Genomic DNA, 18,481 nt, shown 5'->3' on the forward strand with positions numbered 1-18,481 from the left:
AAGCACCAACCTGAACAAAAACTGAGTGCTATGTTGGTTGGTATACTTTAATATACTGATAATATGTTCTTGGTTAGATCATATCCTCATTTTCTTGCGCACATCCTAATTTTTTCACTTAGAATTAACACAGCTTTGATTTTTTATTTGAATTTTATGATATTGGTTCAGTTCGGATTACCCATTGTGAGGGCAGAACCCACCTCACAGTGCATATTTTAATTGAATAGGGGGGGACTAAGGATCTCTGACAATTAACTTTTCATAACTAATGTCATGTACTTGATAATTGTACTTCGTACGATTAGAAGAAGATTCCTAACTTTCTATCCACTCTCAGCTAGTCAAGTAGAAGCCGAGAAGATAGAAGATCACTCCTTTTGTTAATTTTTTTTAGAGATTCTCATATTCCCTCCTGGGAACTTTCTCACTCCCCGGTTATGAAAATCTAATAAGGTTGCGGTTAATTTCGATAGAATGTTTCTTATGCTTTATCTACTCTGTTTCTAGATTAAAACTATCGTAAAATTTCTCATATATCCAACATTTAATCCCGGTGATGATGAAGAACACAAGTGTTGTAGGGTTTCGGCGATCGATAACATCACTATGCCCAAGGCAAAGGACCGAGGTTTTTTGATGGAAGGCTCAAAGAACCCAATGTTGAATTAATGAAACCACATACGATAAAGGTTGCAATGGTGCAGAAAACAGTTTACAAAAACAGAGACGGGGCAAAGATTACAGGCCACGCTGAGAGCGTAGCAACACAGAACATCAAGAACTACATGCCCGAGCAGCATCTACGAGCACGAAGAAGAAGTCCCTACCCTGATACTCGACACAAGAAGGTCACAGACCGCAAGTCATGTCGTTGTCACCGGCCGATGCTCTTCTGCCATCGCCATCGAAACTATATTTCTCACAAAACAGTTACTCCCTCTAATTTATAATAAGTGTCGGAACTTTATTAGTTTAAATTTAATTTTAAACTACGTAATAAGGTTTCGATATAACATTTGTTATGGATCAGCGGGAGTACTAGGTATCCCATATAAATAACCCATCCTATAATTAATGAAGATATACAAGTAGCCAGCAGAGCAGGAACCAACAGTACTCCTTAATTATGCCAACAACTTATCTACTAGTCTGCGACCCTCGGGATGGCCAACCTCCCAGTCCTGCAAGAGACTTCCGAAGAGGATGAAGAAACCGACACCGATGGCGAAGCATATGATTCCGGCGGCGAAGGGGAATATGTTGAGGGGTTTTCGCTCGACCTTGTATTCGAAATTCTCTGGACCCATAAGGAAGTAGCCTAGTATGACGAACGACATCATCGCTACGCCCACGACGATGGTCATCGTGAGCCGACCGCACTCGTCGGGCTCCGCCACCGCCTCTGCCATGCCGCTCTCGACGTCGGCCATCGCCCGCTCGATTTATAGTACTAGATTTTTATGTGCGCCTTGGCGCACGATCCCGTGAGACTCATGTGTAGATAGAAAAATGATAATAATCTGCTTAGGGTTTACAAAACGTGTAGCGAACTATAGAAAAAACATTTATATACAACCAGGAAAATATATTATAGAAACTAACAATTCTTGATTCTGCCACACGTTTGAAAAGAAGCCACATATATTAAATGTATACTATTAATCTAAGATCTACATACACTCTACAACACTCACAAGTACATAAATAGACGGTCGGCCACCAAAAGACCATAAATTTGAGAGAATATCCATAGGATACACATAAGAACATGTACTGAGACTCTTCCAGATTTACCGAATCCTGATCTTAGTTTTTACGTGCCCCATCTAGCTGAGCTTTCTGCAATGGCAGCTTGCGCCGACAAATATCATGCAAAAAGGACTCCATCAGGATATCATATAGCCAAATAACAGTTGATTGTGGGTAAATTTCAGAAGAAATCAATAATTGATAAGACAATATAGCATTAAAAAGGTAGATAGCTAGTACCTGCAACCATCTTGGTAAATAGCAAGAAAATGGTAGCAGTACAATAGATACATGGGCAGAGAACCACCATCCAATATCAAATGAAGCACATCAAACAAATCTATAGAGCTGAAGCGGACAATATGGCAAGAGCCATGCTAAGTTTCTTATGCTTACTCAATCATGCCACTCAGCCGATCCATTTCAAAATACAGAAAATGTTTTCACTGGCTGTTTCTGAATAAATTCTGCATTCGGTACATGACAGAATAATACAGCAAGATACCAACCTAAACTTCTTCCTGAAGAAAAAATATCACCAGGATAGCAATGCAGGGAATAATGACCACACTGGACATGGAGCAGGATAACAATGCAGGGAATAATAACCGGCGTGCACACCTGCAAACCCAAACCAGAACACAAGTAGAGAAAAGAAACTGCATGATTAGAGCTACGTCCACACTGCATCAGTAACTATTGAAATGCAACTTATTGAAGAACAAAATAAATGAGAGAAGGGACGAGACGACCAGGAACTCACCGGGATGTGTAGCACTGAATTAGGTCATATGACCACTCTCGGGACGCAGATGTTGATGTGGCATCCACATAGCAAAATTATGTGGCGGTAACAAATTCGGAGGATGAGCCAAAGGAGTTATGCATGGCTAGTAAGTTCTCTCCGGTCGAACTCCTTGCCACCATGGTGGATTACCTCTGTTCAGGGCGTGTCAGTATCATAGCTCTGGCAACATACCCAACAAGCCATCATATGTCAGTTGCTTTCTAAATTTGTATAGTATTAGGAAACAAGTTGTATGTAATTCAGAGATGCCAAACATAAAAAATGGTACTCACCAGAATCATAAATTAATGCTGGACTTGCACATCACAACAACAAACATATGCCCCCCATCTACATAGCCATCTTCAGAGTAGAGAGATTCATTTGTGCATAGAAAAGTTAACTACTAAATTATATTTCATGAGCCAAACTTTCAAATATATTAAGTAGCACACCAATTGGTTCCTATTTTTGGTGCAAAACAACACTCCCCATTTTTGGTTCAAATATATTTCACGAGCTAGAGGAGATGCAGAGAACACTCCCCAAGCGGCGGTTAGCCGGGGAGGAATGGAGATGGCTGAATGGGAAACAAATAGTTTCCCTCTCCAATACGAATACAGGCACTGCACTCTCACAATCACACCGACATGGTAAATCAATCTATGGGGTCCTTCCTCGCACCAGCATCATCAAGTTTTGACAGCGTACGTGGCACAAGGACAGTCCATGCGACCTCTAATATGATGACACAACTTCTTGTTCTGCCGAACCGCATCCACTATCTCGATCGTATTGGCAACCTCCTTGACGCTATCCACCACATTGACCATCCTGCAAATATATGATGGTTAGACAACAGTATAATCTGCAGATGGAATAATTGCAGAGTCAAAAAATATAATTTAATTTCTCATAACAAGAATCGACGAAAATAAGAAAACACCAACCAACCTCTTTATTTCTTGTCCTTTTATTTGTTTACCAATTAGCCACTCCCCATCCTATAATATTGAATACTCCAGTGAGCAAGGTAATCTAACTAAAGACAAAGATCCCTAGACTCTATAAATGTTCTGAAATGCTAAGCATCAAGGTGTCACAAAGCAACGACTGCTCATCTGAATCGTTGGCAAGGTACAACCTCTCGTCCTTCCTGTAACCCTGAAAGTAGTAATCATCAGGACACAGTCATTTCACAAACCAACAAAAGCAAAATAGCTATGCACAGTACATATAGCTCTTGGAACCTGCACTCAAATCATGACGAAATCTTGAGAAACTATTTCCATTTGTAATTCAACCTAAGCTACATGGTGAAGGTAATTTATAAAAAGAAATAACCTGTGGTTGAACTCAGAGGACGGGGTGTCTTCAGGGATGCTCGTTAGATACTCGTCTGCCTTTCTACGGGCTGATTGGAGCCCACAAAGGCTCTGAATTCTGTTGTTTAGCATCATTGTCTGTAATTGAAAACAACATTTTGTTACTGAAGAAGCATGGATCAACTCATAAAGTGGTTCTTTAAAGGATTTCATAGTCCATAGGTGATTTCAAGCAATTATCACAATGAAAACTTATGATGTGTATATCACTTAGTAGGTTCTGTGTATTGGAAGCTTACCGTGCCCTTGTGGTTATGGGCTTTCAGGAAGTTCAGTAGTGGGTAGAGGCTCTCCCTGTCCTGGAACAGGTTGGTAGATAGGTGACGGTTAAGGAACTGCACCCCATTTCCAATAGACTTGGACATGGAAGGACGTGGGAAGGAGGCATTGAAAGGCTCAAAATCAAGCTCAAGCATAAACTTGCTGTTGGCGCTGTTTTCAAGAAAAATAGAGTGAATACTTATAAGGTTATTCACTACAAGTAGAACATACAAATTGTGCCTACAACTGCTAAGACTTCATCCTGCAACTTACTGCTCATCAACAAGCTGTTCCTTGAATGCCAGGTACTCGAAAACTGTCAGCTCCTCAACAGGCAACTCGCTAACATTCACCCGTACGTAGTCCCAGACACCACGCCTAGGCCTCCAGGGAAACCCATGGGGCAGCACAATTGCTTCCTACATTGAACTCAAGGAAGAAAATTAGGTTAGCTGGTATATAAATTTCAACTGGCAAACACTTGGGTTAGGCATGTGGCCAATGTTACCTTGGCAGCACGGAGAATGTCTTCAAAATTTGCATATCTCTCCTTGTCAGACTCAAACAAGGCTTCAAACTCAGTGAGCAGCTGGTGGCGCTGAATCATTCCTTTGCCCCTGTGAACATACCTATAAAAAGAGCAGTATGTGAGGTAAAACGAAACAGCTTTCTATTCCACATTCTTCCGGTAGCTGAAGTGCTGAACTATGTAAACGACACTACAATATATACAAGAGCATACTGAAATCTAGCTAAGAACAAATAGTAGTTCATCATGATCCAACTTCATATGGTGCAGCTTATGGGAAGTTATACTAAAGGCCAATTTAAAAACTCATTTTAATAAAGAGTCATATACATCGATAGATGCAGAAGCAGCGGCTACCCCATTTTGAAGAAAAAATAACTTATCTATTATAAACTAACTGAACGCAGAAGTGAAATTTATACCATGCCCCATGATATGTGAAGCAAGAGAGAATTTATGCACAGGAACCAACTTCTTCCAAAAGAGACATATCATGGTTCTGGTCCAAACTTGCTTCCTCAAAAAGTCCAGATCAAGTTATCTAAAATTAGATCACACAGTAACATAGAAGATCCAGAAGCAGAATTGGTGCCTATTCCATTCTATACAAAAAGGCTAAGAACCATCTGATAAGACTACCTGCGAAGAAATTCTGGCTAGCCCATGCAAATTCTTTTCATCATATGTTCAGAATATACAAATTGATAAGTAAATGGCAGGTGCACTTGTAGGACAGTAGGAGTCTTTGGATGCTTTAGAAATGCCGCTGCACACAAATTGAGCATCTAAAGGAAAATCAATCAAAACTACAAGAGTGAGAGGGGATGTGGCCTCACAGTCCTGGATCTGGGCGGATCCAGACTCACCACACTCATATTTAGGGTCGGGGTAGAGGAAGATGTTGAGGTCGGGGCGCTCGGAGTCGTGGTTAGGTTTGGGGTCGAGGTCGTTGATGAGGGCGAGGCCGATGCGGAGGACGGGGGCGGGGCGGCACGTGCGGAGCCTGCGGGCGAGGTACTCCCAGGCGTCGCCGCCGTCGTGCTCCGCCTGCTCCTCCAGCTGCAGTAGCCGCGCCTCCTCCTCCGCCGCCGTCGCCGTCGCGGCCGCCATGGGGACGAGGGGGTCGGATGGCTGGTTTTGCTTTTGTGCTGCCCTGGAGCCTGCGGGCGCGGAGGGCGGGCGCGGAGCGGAGGCGGCGGCTGGGAGCGGAGGAGGAAGGGGAGAGGGAGAGGGCGGGCGCGGAGCGGAGGCGGCGGCTGGGAGCGGAGGAGGAAGGGGAGAGGGAGAGGGCGGGCGCGGAGCGGAGGCGGCGGCTGGGAGCGGAGGAGGAAGGGGAGAGGGAGCGACGGGATTGGAGAGGAGGCAGCCACACGCGACGCGAGAGATCGGGCCGAGCGGGGCTTTTCGTGACCCATGGATAAAAAGTAGGTCTGCGGGAGGGCCTCAGCGCCCTGGACGGAACGACGGCCGAGATCGCGCCATGTCAGCTCGATCGGACGGCCCAAAATCCAAACGCCTGTGAGAGCCCCATGGGGGTGCAGCAATCATACCAACTAGATTTAGATGTGCGCCTTGGCGCACGATCCCGTGAATTTCACACCTATTTACATCTTGTATAACAATGATAAAAATTAGGCAAAATACGATAATATTTTTTTAGGTTGAAAGCAAAATAAATAGGATGAAATTAGGATAAACACTTATATTTGAAACGAGAGAAACAAACATCTTAATGTGGAGTCAAAATAGGTCCTGGTTAAGCTAATATTAATATTCTTCTAAGCCTGTTATATAACATAGCCGATGAAATTATTGCGTACATTCTATGGAAATCTACCAAGGTCTACTGCTAGCATAGCAGGGTCCTCCAAGCGTAGCTAAGTTACACAATACGAAGCACTTGCTGATAGAAAAACATGTGAGCACTATCTGAAGCAACATGAACTTTGAAAAGTAAAACCGAGCTTGGTCACTAGGGAAGTAGCTTGGATGGATTCTATCTGCATGCAGAGCAAAAGAAGACCACAAGGAACCTACATCACCAAGAGCTAGCTCTATCGCAAACAAAATGAAAAAATAACCAGAAGTTATTTGTCTTAACGAAATAGATGGCAATAATATGAGGTTAATTCAAGTTCAATACACATAAAAGTGCTCATGAACCTCGGTGTTTCAAGATGCAGCAACCGTGTAAATATTGGCAAAATAATAATACTGCATGCGCATATAGATTAAGTACTCGCTTAAACTGAATTCCAACTAACTAAATTAAATGGCTGCTTAAATCGAAGGGGTTCTACTTATTCATACTTGTATCTTACTCCCTAAACCAAAATATCACCCAAACAGAGCTGCAGTCCAACAACGGCCATGCTTAAAGGCACCACCTAAATGACAGATGATTTTCCTGGAAAAGATAACCAGGTCCAACCATGAGGTAAAAAAGCAAAGGAATCTATCGCATGATGTGCTTCCACTTTGAAAAGTTACAAATAACAGACACCCAGACTGCACTCGTGGGCAGCAAATTTTTACAATAGTAATTAAACCAAAATATCACCAAAACAGATGTGCAAAAACCACACCCAAATTTGTTCGGATGTGCCTAACCAAGCATCACCAGAACTTGAACTAATGATTACAAAGGTAAAAAAAAGCCAACATTTAATAGCCTGAATCCAATTTAGTTCTCTCCGAGCCATCGCATTATTAAGATTTTAAAATGAAATTTACAGGAAGTACATTCTAAGAAAAATGGAAAAACTCGCCAAACACATTGGATAGAAAAAGCACCTCGCAGTCTAGAGATGATTAAAATTGACTAACTAAAACATCCAAAACAGACAACATGCAGACGAATATAATGCATGCATGAACTGCATTGGCATCTAGAAGACAAGCAATCTCTAGTTGAGTCAAATTTCAGTTGATGACTTCGATTAAACAATCAGAAGATTAGGATAGGAGATGCACAATATGAAGAGTTGCTGCACCTAGAAACACAAGAATAGACTCAAACTGCAGCCAACTCTTTAAAAAAATAATGATTCCTACCTTTGCCAAAAATAAAAATGATTTTGGCATATCGGATGGATCGAAGCACTAAAAAATAATACTAAAATATAGTTTCTTCACCGAGACAACACCTAAAAATCATTTACTTGCAGATAGAAAGCTAAGAAGTTCAAATCAAATAATTGGCTTGCTAAATTGCAAAAGGTGACGTGTAGAAAGGACCAGAGGTGAAAGACGCAAGAGCGTTCTTCCCTAAAAAGTGTCAAGAGTGTTCTGTACTTTTATTTGTCTTCGAGAAAATATGCTTAATCCGAGGAAATTACTGGGGGGCCTTGCTATATTATGTGTGTTGAAATTTGTCGATGGTATAATAGATAAATAATAGTTCCGTTTTGCAGAGCTGCTGCAGCCCCTCATTTATTTTTACAATTGAATTATCTCATTTAGATGTGCGCCTTGGCGCACGACCCCGGTATTGCTTATGTGTACAAATGAATGCTTTGAAAGTAGGAACCATAAAGCAGGACTCGTTATTTTAAAGCCTTGTTTGAGCAAGTGACTCACATGACAAGCTTTTGTCCATGGTGGAAACACAGTTTACATACAAAAGAAAATTTTAAATATGTTGTAGAAAAAATATTGATATGGTTCAGCCTTCATGAGTTTGAAGTTCAGATCACTGATGTCGCATGAAACACCAACTATTAACCTGTGTGACATTGTATATGGTGCAAAAAATGGAATCCATTTAACTCTGTATGAAGCTGTGTCATCCGACAACCACAACATCCATGGTCTTGACGGATAAGTTGTTGCTTGACGGATAAATTGTTGGTTCTTTTACATTGGAGAGTCTCAAGAAATATTAATAATATTATTGTGCTACGAAGAACGCCAACTGTTGTCTAGTATCAAAGGCACTACCTTTCAGGCCTATGAGCTTGTTCAACAACTGCGGCGTTTTCTACGGTTGAGCTGTCACGTGCCTTGATCTCATAGCTAAAAGCCTAAAACCCATTCCGAAACAACACCGGCAAAATAAGTATATATCAGATTTTATTGCACTGAACTATTGCATGAAAGCTTGCATTTATGTAAAGAAAAATTCGGGTCTTATTCTAGCAGAAGGTAAAAATGCAAAAAGATATCTAAATCCAAATATTTGAGTACCAAGGAATATGCAGTAGTAATGCTGACAATCCTAGAAATATCGTTTGGTTACATTACGTCATCAAACGAGTAAACTCGGATGCCGATATTTTATAGAAAATGATGAAACCATGCATCTTATTCGGTCAAAGACTTCACTTATCCTGACCTCCGGTTTCTCATTGGTATCCAAAAATGTCTCAAACTGAGGTGCATATGACATCTGCAGCTGATTGCCAAGAAATACATATTCATCCAAATTAGACAGATCATCACTTTCTTGTCAAATACTTGAATGCTTCGCTTAAAAATAATATAGTTTGTCTACATGCATATTTATAATTTTATGAAACTACTTGTTTCCTCCCATTGCGTCTCTGCAAGTAAAAGTGCAGCAAAAATTAAAGCAACGTTTCGCAACAGAAGTCTATAGTTCACCTATTCGGTGCCCATTAAATGTCAAACAATTAATCTCCTGTAGCTTGACCGTGTGTAAGTTATTTTTGTTCAGCAAGTTCAACGAGCCAAAAACAAGAACAAAAGAAATGCATGTTCCATTTGTATTAATGAGGGGTGCAAAGACTCGTACTTCAGTATGTCAAGGTTTGTTGAATCAGATGCTCTAGGGTCACCAAAGAAGTATTTAATTCTCACGTCCTCACCACATAGGAGATTATAATATAATAAATGAACATGAACTCCCACGTACGGGAGATTATAAATGAAGAATCTTATGGCTGAATTTATAAACCTACCTCATGTACGCACTTACCGCTTTTCTATGCAAAAGAAGCTACATTGAACTACTGTGAGCACAAGGTATGAAAGAACACTAAAGATGAACGTCTTATAATTAGAGCTGCCACTTGGCGGAGTAATAAGAACAAAATGCGTAAGAGAAAACAGAGAAGATGTCAGTAACATAAGCCTGTTTAAGCTAACACACAAACCGATTCAAGGGCTAAGCTCAAGAAAAATGGCTAGTACCACAGAGAGCTTACCTTACCCCTGATATACACACTAATCGTTGTGATCTTCTCAAAAAATCTGAAACAAATACTCAGCTAGCTTATCTTACTACGGAACCTCTGAACCTGCAACATGGAACATCATGAGGTATGGATCAAAATTCGGATTAATGATGCAGCAAACTGATGATAAACCAAATAATCTTTTGTGATGTATTGAGAGTGTCGAGAGAGAGACAAATCAAATAATCCAAATGCCCGATACTGATGGTGCAAGCCGATGACAAACAAACTAACCTGCATGAAGATGGAAGAGTAGCAAGACTAAGCTGATGTGGTATTGAAAGGCACACACAAATATATAGCAAGATGAGTAGTACATGAGATCTATAGCTCTGTTTTCTAGTACAGGTAGTTTATATTTCGGAAGTGGTGTATGGATAGGTACGGTGCCTTAGACTGACAGAACTTTGGTCCGTGTGTTCCTATAACAGACTGTGACCAACCCTTTGGTCTCATTTTAAATGAAAGCGGGGGGCTTTAGCCCGAAAAAATAGGACCATCAAAGGTCTGCAGAAGTATATACATCCCCATGTAGGTAAAACAATGCAATGTTCAGTGAGCAAGTAGAAAACTTACTTAAGAAAATAGTACTCGGTAAAACTTGAAAAATAGGATATGTGGTAAGTACAGTTTTCCAAGAAAAAATGTAAAGTAAACACACATGACAATCGTTGCTGTAATAGAAATCCATATTCCATTTATTTCCTCCATCTCAAAAAAAGCTGCTCAACTTTTTCTAGATACGTATGTAGCTATAACTAAAATATGTCAATACGTCCGTATCTAGACAAAGTTGAGCAGCTTTTTTAGGAACGGAGGGAGTACATTTTTTGATACTATTTATATGATCGCACGTGGAATATGGAAACGAGTAATGGCATTAGCTCGAGGTCACAGCAAATGCACGATCAAAAGTTTCCGATATCATTGTGTGCAGCATGATAAGATTTGTTAAACTCAAAGTAAGGCAAGAGATATCTTGTCGGCGTTTATAAAATGCAGGAACGTGAATCAATCTCGTCACCGAAAGAACATGTATCTTAACTTCCATTTGGCACAAAAATCATCCAAGATCTAAACTCTAAATATTTTTAGAGATGCATCGAAGTAATTTCCAAAAAAATCCAATCCCAAAGCCTAAACACATGCACCAGAACCACGATACATATTGATATTATTTCCACCTGATCCCATTTATCCATGATCATATTCGCTTTCTTGCATCATATGAAATATTCAAAATAGGAAGCATATATGCCAACTAATGATCAGGAATGCATCTAGGGAGAAAGCAAGACCCAGTTGAGAATGAACCGTTTTAGACACACATAAATTCAGTAGTTGTTTTGGAAGTGAAATCACCTTCTAGGTTAATAGAAGTATTCAAAGTTCTTTAATTAACCTATAATGATTGGATCAAGCTCAACATTGAAGAGAATATATCTTACCTTACACTTACAGTGAAGCATTCAAATCCAAAATTTCTGGGATGCAGACATCTTGTTATCCCTGCAAGGCATTTGCAAAAATAACAGTTAATACATAACTATGATAATGCATATTTAGTTCTCCGACTTCCTTTCCATCTCCACCTTTGATAAGTACAGTATCTGCTTGTTTTCATTATGGTGGCAAAGTTAATCTAATTCATCATCGGGAGTGCTAAAAAAGCCGGTTGAACCAAAAATATTCGAGCAATGGGACTCGTATGCAAGATACGAGTGAGGTTGCACCACAATAGTATTGATAAGCGAGAAGATTAACACGATTTCCTACACGGTTTGGATCCAATGCAAATAAAGGCTCAAGAAAATAGAACCAATAGCTGCCTATAGGTGCTTATATGCAAAAAACAGTACAAACTTGTACAACTACAATGCATATGAGTAGAGTGGAGAGCTGTACACCAAATAATTTCTATAACACATGATGTAGGCTCAATTCTACATAATGGCCCTAGAAAGGAGATAATTTAGAAATCCATATTCCATTTATCCTGACAATTTGTTACGTGTATCAATTCTTGTCAGGATCACACGTGATTTGGGCCTCACAAAGTTTTGGCGAGAATACAAGGGTAGCAAATTAAACATTTACACCAATAACACAAGCACCACCGGGTAAAAAATGCACCAGGATTAACATGCCATTAAATAGGACAGGTAACAAATTCAACGTATATAAGAAAGAAATAGACACACAGGGATCCGACACATGCAAAGAGATTACCCGACGAGAGACGGGCACAACGACCAACCCACACCAACGGATAGCCTGAAACAAACAACAGTGGCAAACACATATCGAAAGCGGACATGAAAACACGATAAAATAGCTAATTTCGTGATATCTAAACCAATCAATGTTATTTGGAAAGTTTCGTGATATCGAAAATAATACACATTCTAGATCATCTTAATAAACAACTGGTGGTACATCCCGTGATGTGGAATCAAAGATGAATCACTTCCATCGCTAATAACAGTGGTCTTGCTCTTCTCACAGGATATACTAATTAAGAAATTATCAAGCTGGGGCTAATTCAAATGATATACTAATTCACTAATTAACAGTGGTCGTAGAGAAATGCTAATTATCAAGCTGGGGTTCCAAAATAATCTAAGTCACCATGAGAATCGAAGATAGTTTTCTTGCTAACATGCTATATACCAATTCTTCGAGCGCAACGACTACGGTCATTGTGAGGTTGGTGCAGTCCCATGGGTTGGTGTTACAAACATAGCTTATGGACAATTGGACACACATTAATCTGGGTCACCATCAATATGTAGGATGCATTTGCTAGACGAAATGAATAGTCAAGAAATTTTAATCCTGACCCCTGCACAACCACAGTGAGGCAAGGCCTTCAGGGTATCAAACCAATAACGTAAGCATGAAAGATTAAACGCTAGTGCTGCCAAGCCATGCAGAGATAGCTAGAACATAGCATACTCACCAAGAACGTAACTGGACTACAGACGAACGAGAGCAGATGCAGCAAAACCGGCGCGACAATCCCAGCAAGGCGACAAACATGCAAAGACAGAACACAGAGGCAACATAAACACGACAGGGGGCAAGGCGAAAGGCAAAGAAATCATGGAACAGGCATCGACAAGGAAAGGACCCTGGTAAATAAAAAGACCATAAAACAGTTCTCAGCCCTTCTATTTGATTGTTCTGTGTAACTGAAACTAACAACACTGTCTTTTATGACATCACATGGATAACAAAGAAAATACAACAGACATGTCTAATCTCCAGACTAAGCAATGGTATTCAGCAAATTACGTAATATCCAAAACTCCACACATTTTAGGGCTTCTTAATAAACACTACCGTTGGCACGTCCCGTGATGCGGAATCGAAGATAAAAATACCTTCATCACTGATAACAGACAGTATATGTGCTTCTTATAGGATATACTAATTTGCCGAGGCACTGTAAAAACAATAACTATCAAGATGGGGTTCCAAGGACCACCATGAGTATTTAGGATAGTTTCTTTCTAACATGATATATATCAAATCACTTGTCAAGAAACACCAAACACCAAGCTAGGGTTCCAAGCTAATCGCCGTAAACCCAAAAACCGAGGCAAGCTAATGTACACAACCACACAGGGTATGTTTTGATAAAAGTAGTTGAAAGTGCTAGCACCAAAGAACAGTACCGGCATACAGCTGATCTGTAGAGCTGCCTTTCTGTCAAGTTACCACGAGAGGCAGCTGCAAGCCTATGGTACGACACCAAAACAGAGAGCTGCATGAATACCTCATTTCACTAATTGCGGGTTAAATTAAGTAAACATATTTTTCCATTTAAAAATTAACCAATGTTTGACATGCCCAGACTTGTAAAATGGTTGCCTTGCAGCATCTATACACACATCTATCCGTGAAATCTTAAGGCTACTATAACGAGCCACCAAACTTCTGCAGCATCGAAGGCAAAACACGGAAAGAGCTAACAGACTATATACTAATTCATTCAGGCATGGACAAGAACGCAGAGACAGCCGAAACAGGGGACTCGCCAAGAACGGAGTCAGACAACAGATCGACCAGAGCAGCCGCAGCCAACCGACGCAGAAATCCTGGGAAGAAGACAACCTGCAAAGACGAAACACAGAGCCAAGTTAAATCAGCTGAACGGAGGACCCGTCAGATAAGAAGAAAAGCCTAAAACAGCCGAAAAAACCGACCCAGATTCGTGAAAAGGAGTACACGGTCCTCTGTCTCCGTAAACGCGGCTAAGAAGAAATCAGGAAGATGCCAAATTTCATGGGAAACGGATCGACCGGCAGCCGAACGAAAGGATCCAAAAGAGGTGAATCGAAATCAGATCTAGCAAAAGCAACTGATACAAAGGAGGATGGAACATAGGGCACTCACCGACAATACAACCGAGCAGCAGCCCAACGAAAGCAGCCGCCGCAACCCCACGCGGCAATCCCAGCAAGGCGATGACCTGCAAAGGGAACGAAAACGTAGCAGAGAAAGTAAGCAATCTCAAGAAAAAAAACCAAACGGAAATCCTGCCGGCGAAGACCCAGGCGGAAAGGCAAGAAGACAAAGAGGAAGAAAGAAGCACCCCTAAAAAAAGAAACCTAACAAAGTGACCCGAATCGAGCTGCACGGAATCAACCGAGGCCCAGCATGGCAGCATCGATTCGTCCGCATGGAGATCAACCAAATCCCAACACCGGCCGCGCCCTCTAGAAGGGGAAAAGAGACGAAGCTCACCTCAACCAAACTCACGGGCAAGCGCCGCCATGGACCAACGCCGGCGGCCGCCGCCGACGTCGAGCAAGCGGTCGACACGGACGACGGCGGATGTACGGCGCAACGGCTAGGTGGACCAGGCGAGGAGGAGAGGATGGCGTGGGGGAAGGGAGAGCAGCTAGGGAAAAGTGAGGTGGATGGGCATGGAGCGTTGACGCCGGCGCACTAGAAGGATCTCTCTCCCAGGCAGAGCTCCTCCGTGAGCTAATGCCGTGCCGACAGCGAGCCGAGCGCACTCACTAGACGAAACGACGCGCATGCAAATGTCTGGGCCGAGCGGGCTTCAAACGACCCGTGGATAAAATGCGGGTCTGCGGGAGGGCCTCGTGCCCTGGATGGAATGGCTGGCCGAGATCGCGCCACGTCAGCTCGATCGGACGGCCCAAAATCCAAACGCCTGTGAGAGCCCCATGGGGGTGCAGCAATCATACCGTGAGATCATACCGTGAGATGTCGATCGAATCAATCCGGCCACTTCCTTTGCACATATATATACGTCGATCGATCGCCAGCGTAGGTAATTTTATGTGTTTCTGGACCTCACGTCGTACTCGTACTAATAGGCCCAAGCCTCACAAGAAACGGATCCATCCATATAGCACAGCCCACAAAGTACAAATAGATCTTTTTTTAGAAGAAAGAGATCTTTTAGAATGCGTTCCGCCCACGTCGCTCCACGATTTACCCTGGCCAATTTGTTTTTGATAATCAATACTAGTACATATATTTATAGCAACAAATAGTATATGATAGAGATGCATGAACTGCCGACGATTACAACATAAAGTCTAAAAGATAGTAACAAATCTTCGAGATCTTCAATTTCTTTCTTTTTCCAGAACACAATTTTGTACTCTTCTGAAGGCAGCCAAAGATAGATAACGAACCATAGACCTGTAGATACCGACGAAAGTTCTCCCATTATTTTTTGAGCCGCAATGCCAAGGCTGCGTGCACGCACGCAACCATTAAAGCAGTCATACAACATCGGCAAGAGTACCAACACCAGTATGTCAGGGAGTAATAACCGACTAGCTTTATCGTCGTCGATGGAGAGCCGAGAGTACGAATCACCATTGTTGAGGACGTAGCAGACGGGACAAAAACTGCGAGGATAATCCTCCTCGTGGCAACAACAACAAAATCCAAAATCGATCTGGCGAAGTAAGATCCGAAGGCCCATACCTAAAAAATTGTGATTGTTCAACACCACCATTGACGCCGGAAAGAAGATCTCATCGCCGAACGAAAGGCCGAAGATCACTTAGTGCAGACGATGCCAACAAGAAGGCGGCTACCAAAATCCAAACATAATCTAGTAAAAACAATACTTTTATTCGAAACTCCACGCATTGATCGGGTTTCCCACTCCTCCCAACGCCGGCGAAGCCGACCGAAGGAAGGGGAACCAATCTATGGAGGAGGATGAACTGGAGGCAGCTAGGGTTGAGACGGCTGCTGAGAGGAGAGACGAGATCAACCGGTCTTGTTTGATTCTACCTTTGACCTAAAAATATTTAATCCAACGCTACACTTGAAAGCTACCCTGGTCAATTTTAGTTGCTTTAGGTTTCTCGTCATGCTATTACGGTGGTTCTTTGGTTTTCCTTTTGTTTTTTCACTAGATTTCTGTTTTCGGTTCTTTTTTTCTTGCTTATTATTTTTTCTTTCTGTTATATTTTCTCCTTTTATTTTATGTTTTCTTTTTAATTTCCAATCATATTTCTCTATTTTTTCCTTCTTATATTCCTTCTATTTCATACTTCATGTTTTCTTTCTCCTTTTATTTTATCTATTTTTTTGTATTTTATGTTTTTATATTAAATAAATGCGCATGTTTTTTACAAAATATTAGTACTTTTTAAATTCAAATAATATAAATATTAATATTGATAAATTGTTCAAACATAAATATTTGTATTTAAGAAAGCACACAAATAACATAAATATTCCTTGTAAAATCATTCCTTTTTATATTATAATAGATTTTTGTTAAAAGAAGAATAACGTTTTATTGAAAATCTTTCAAATGACATAAATGTTCATATTAAAATCCTTGAAATAAGATAAATGTTTTTTTTAATTTAATCAATAACATACATATACATATTCAAATTTAAATTCATTCAAATAAGATAAATGTTCTATTTTCTAATATATTCACGTAACATAAAAGTTCATATTGAAAAATAAATTATAAAAAAATAAAAAAATAAAGAAATTGTTCCTGCTGTTTGGGCAAAAATGGTAGGAGCCCATGAAGAAATCGATGAGCGACTCTGTCCTTCATCCAGTGGTTTATAGGAGCTCTTTAATTAGGGCATATCCAGCGCGCCGAACTGTTTTGGACGCAAAATGTGTCAATTTCTATGTTTGAATCGGCCCATGGATTAGAATGAGGTAGTGTCCTCCTTTCCGTCTGCTTGGATTGGGGGAGGGAGTGACTCAATTGGCACCATGGATGGAAATACAAACAAATAAATTTAAATCATGAGCCCACATATGCTCCGCTTGCACGGATGTCATGATGCACATGGACGAACTCTGCAAACATTGCTGGCATTGATCTCATAGTGCACCATAGAGCATTGTCCTTTGCAAGCCTAGAGAATACCGGAGAACGCTGGAGCATGTTGATGTCACTATGAGAACCTTCCATGCTAAAAAAAAGTGTGAAATCTAAATATCCTGTGATGCAACATCCTCAAGAATAACAGTGCACCCATCCACATGCCCGTTTTATTGCCCCTGCCAAGAAAAAGGTAGTTTTTCCACTCCTAGCCAAGTATCTCAAGAAACCGCTTTCCTCTATAATCTAGTTTGGCATCGTCAACGACATTGGGATCTCTTGGGTAAGCATCGCCGAACACTGCAAGCACATCTTTGCAAAACTTGTATACCGAGTCAAGGCATGTGGTCTCGCTCATGCGCTTGTACTCATCAATGATCATGTGCAACTCCATATGCAAGGATTCAAATAGGTGCCAAACATTTTTTTGGTAAGAAGTAAAGCCAAGTTTACTGATAATACTGGTCTTGCATTTGAAGTATGAGCTGTGCCCCCACTACTAAAAAAACAACTATACACAATTTTCTTAACTGTGACGCACTGAAATTGTAGTGCGCCACAGGTATATATCTGTAGCACACCCGAAAGTGGTGCGTCATCTCGGCTAACTTACCCGTGGCGCACCGTTAAAAGTGGTGCACCACATGTATTCCTTGGCTGGGCTAGTCGGTCTGGGCCCCTTAGTTGTGGCCACAGGTATATTTGGTATGCGTGGCGCACCTGTATGTGGTGCGCCATGGCTAAGTCATGTGTCGGGCTTATACAAAAGAGGTCAAATATCCGTGGTGCATGGTGTAAGGGTGCCCCATGGGTAGCTAATATACCCATGGCGCACCAAGGCGTGGTACGCCACGACTAACCTAGGACCATCCATTTAGTCACATGGAGCTATCTACCACCTCTCATCCCCTGTCCTCTTTCCCCTCCCTCCGAAAGTGGACCTGCCCATCTCCCTCCCCCCCACCTCATTTCCTCCATTGTTTCACTCGTTTTATCTTGTCATACCTACTTTGGTTGATAGATATGTAAGGAAACACTCTCCCAAGTCCTAGGTCTACTAAATCTCACTCACTTTCTCCACCACACCGTCTCGGTCTCTCGTATCAGTTATTTATATAATATGTGTGTATTTGGAGGATATGCATGTTTGTGTAGCTGGTCGGGCGCCTGCTGATGACCCACAAGTATAGGGGATCGCAGCAGTCTTCGCGGGTA

General features: G+C 41.3%; 1 protein-coding gene across 1 annotated transcript; it reads right to left on the minus strand.

Moving 5' to 3' along the window:
* Nucleotides 1–3,604: 3,604 nt before the first annotated feature.
* Nucleotides 3,605–4,350, minus strand: LOC124695308 (sucrose synthase 1-like). Its single transcript, XM_047228164.1, has 3 exons — nt 4,164–4,350; nt 3,884–4,002; nt 3,605–3,695 (listed from the first exon to the last, which is right to left on the minus strand). Exons 1-3 carry the CDS (start codon nt 4,338–4,340, stop codon nt 3,605–3,607), a joined length of 387 nt encoding a protein of 128 aa, XP_047084120.1. The 5' UTR covers nt 4,341–4,350.
* Nucleotides 4,351–18,481: the final 14,131 nt, after the last annotated feature.

This window comes from Lolium rigidum, chromosome 3 (genome assembly GCF_022539505.1).
Source record: "Lolium rigidum isolate FL_2022 chromosome 3, APGP_CSIRO_Lrig_0.1, whole genome shotgun sequence".
In the NCBI taxonomy this organism is placed as follows: Eukaryota; Viridiplantae; Streptophyta; class Magnoliopsida; order Poales; family Poaceae; genus Lolium; species Lolium rigidum.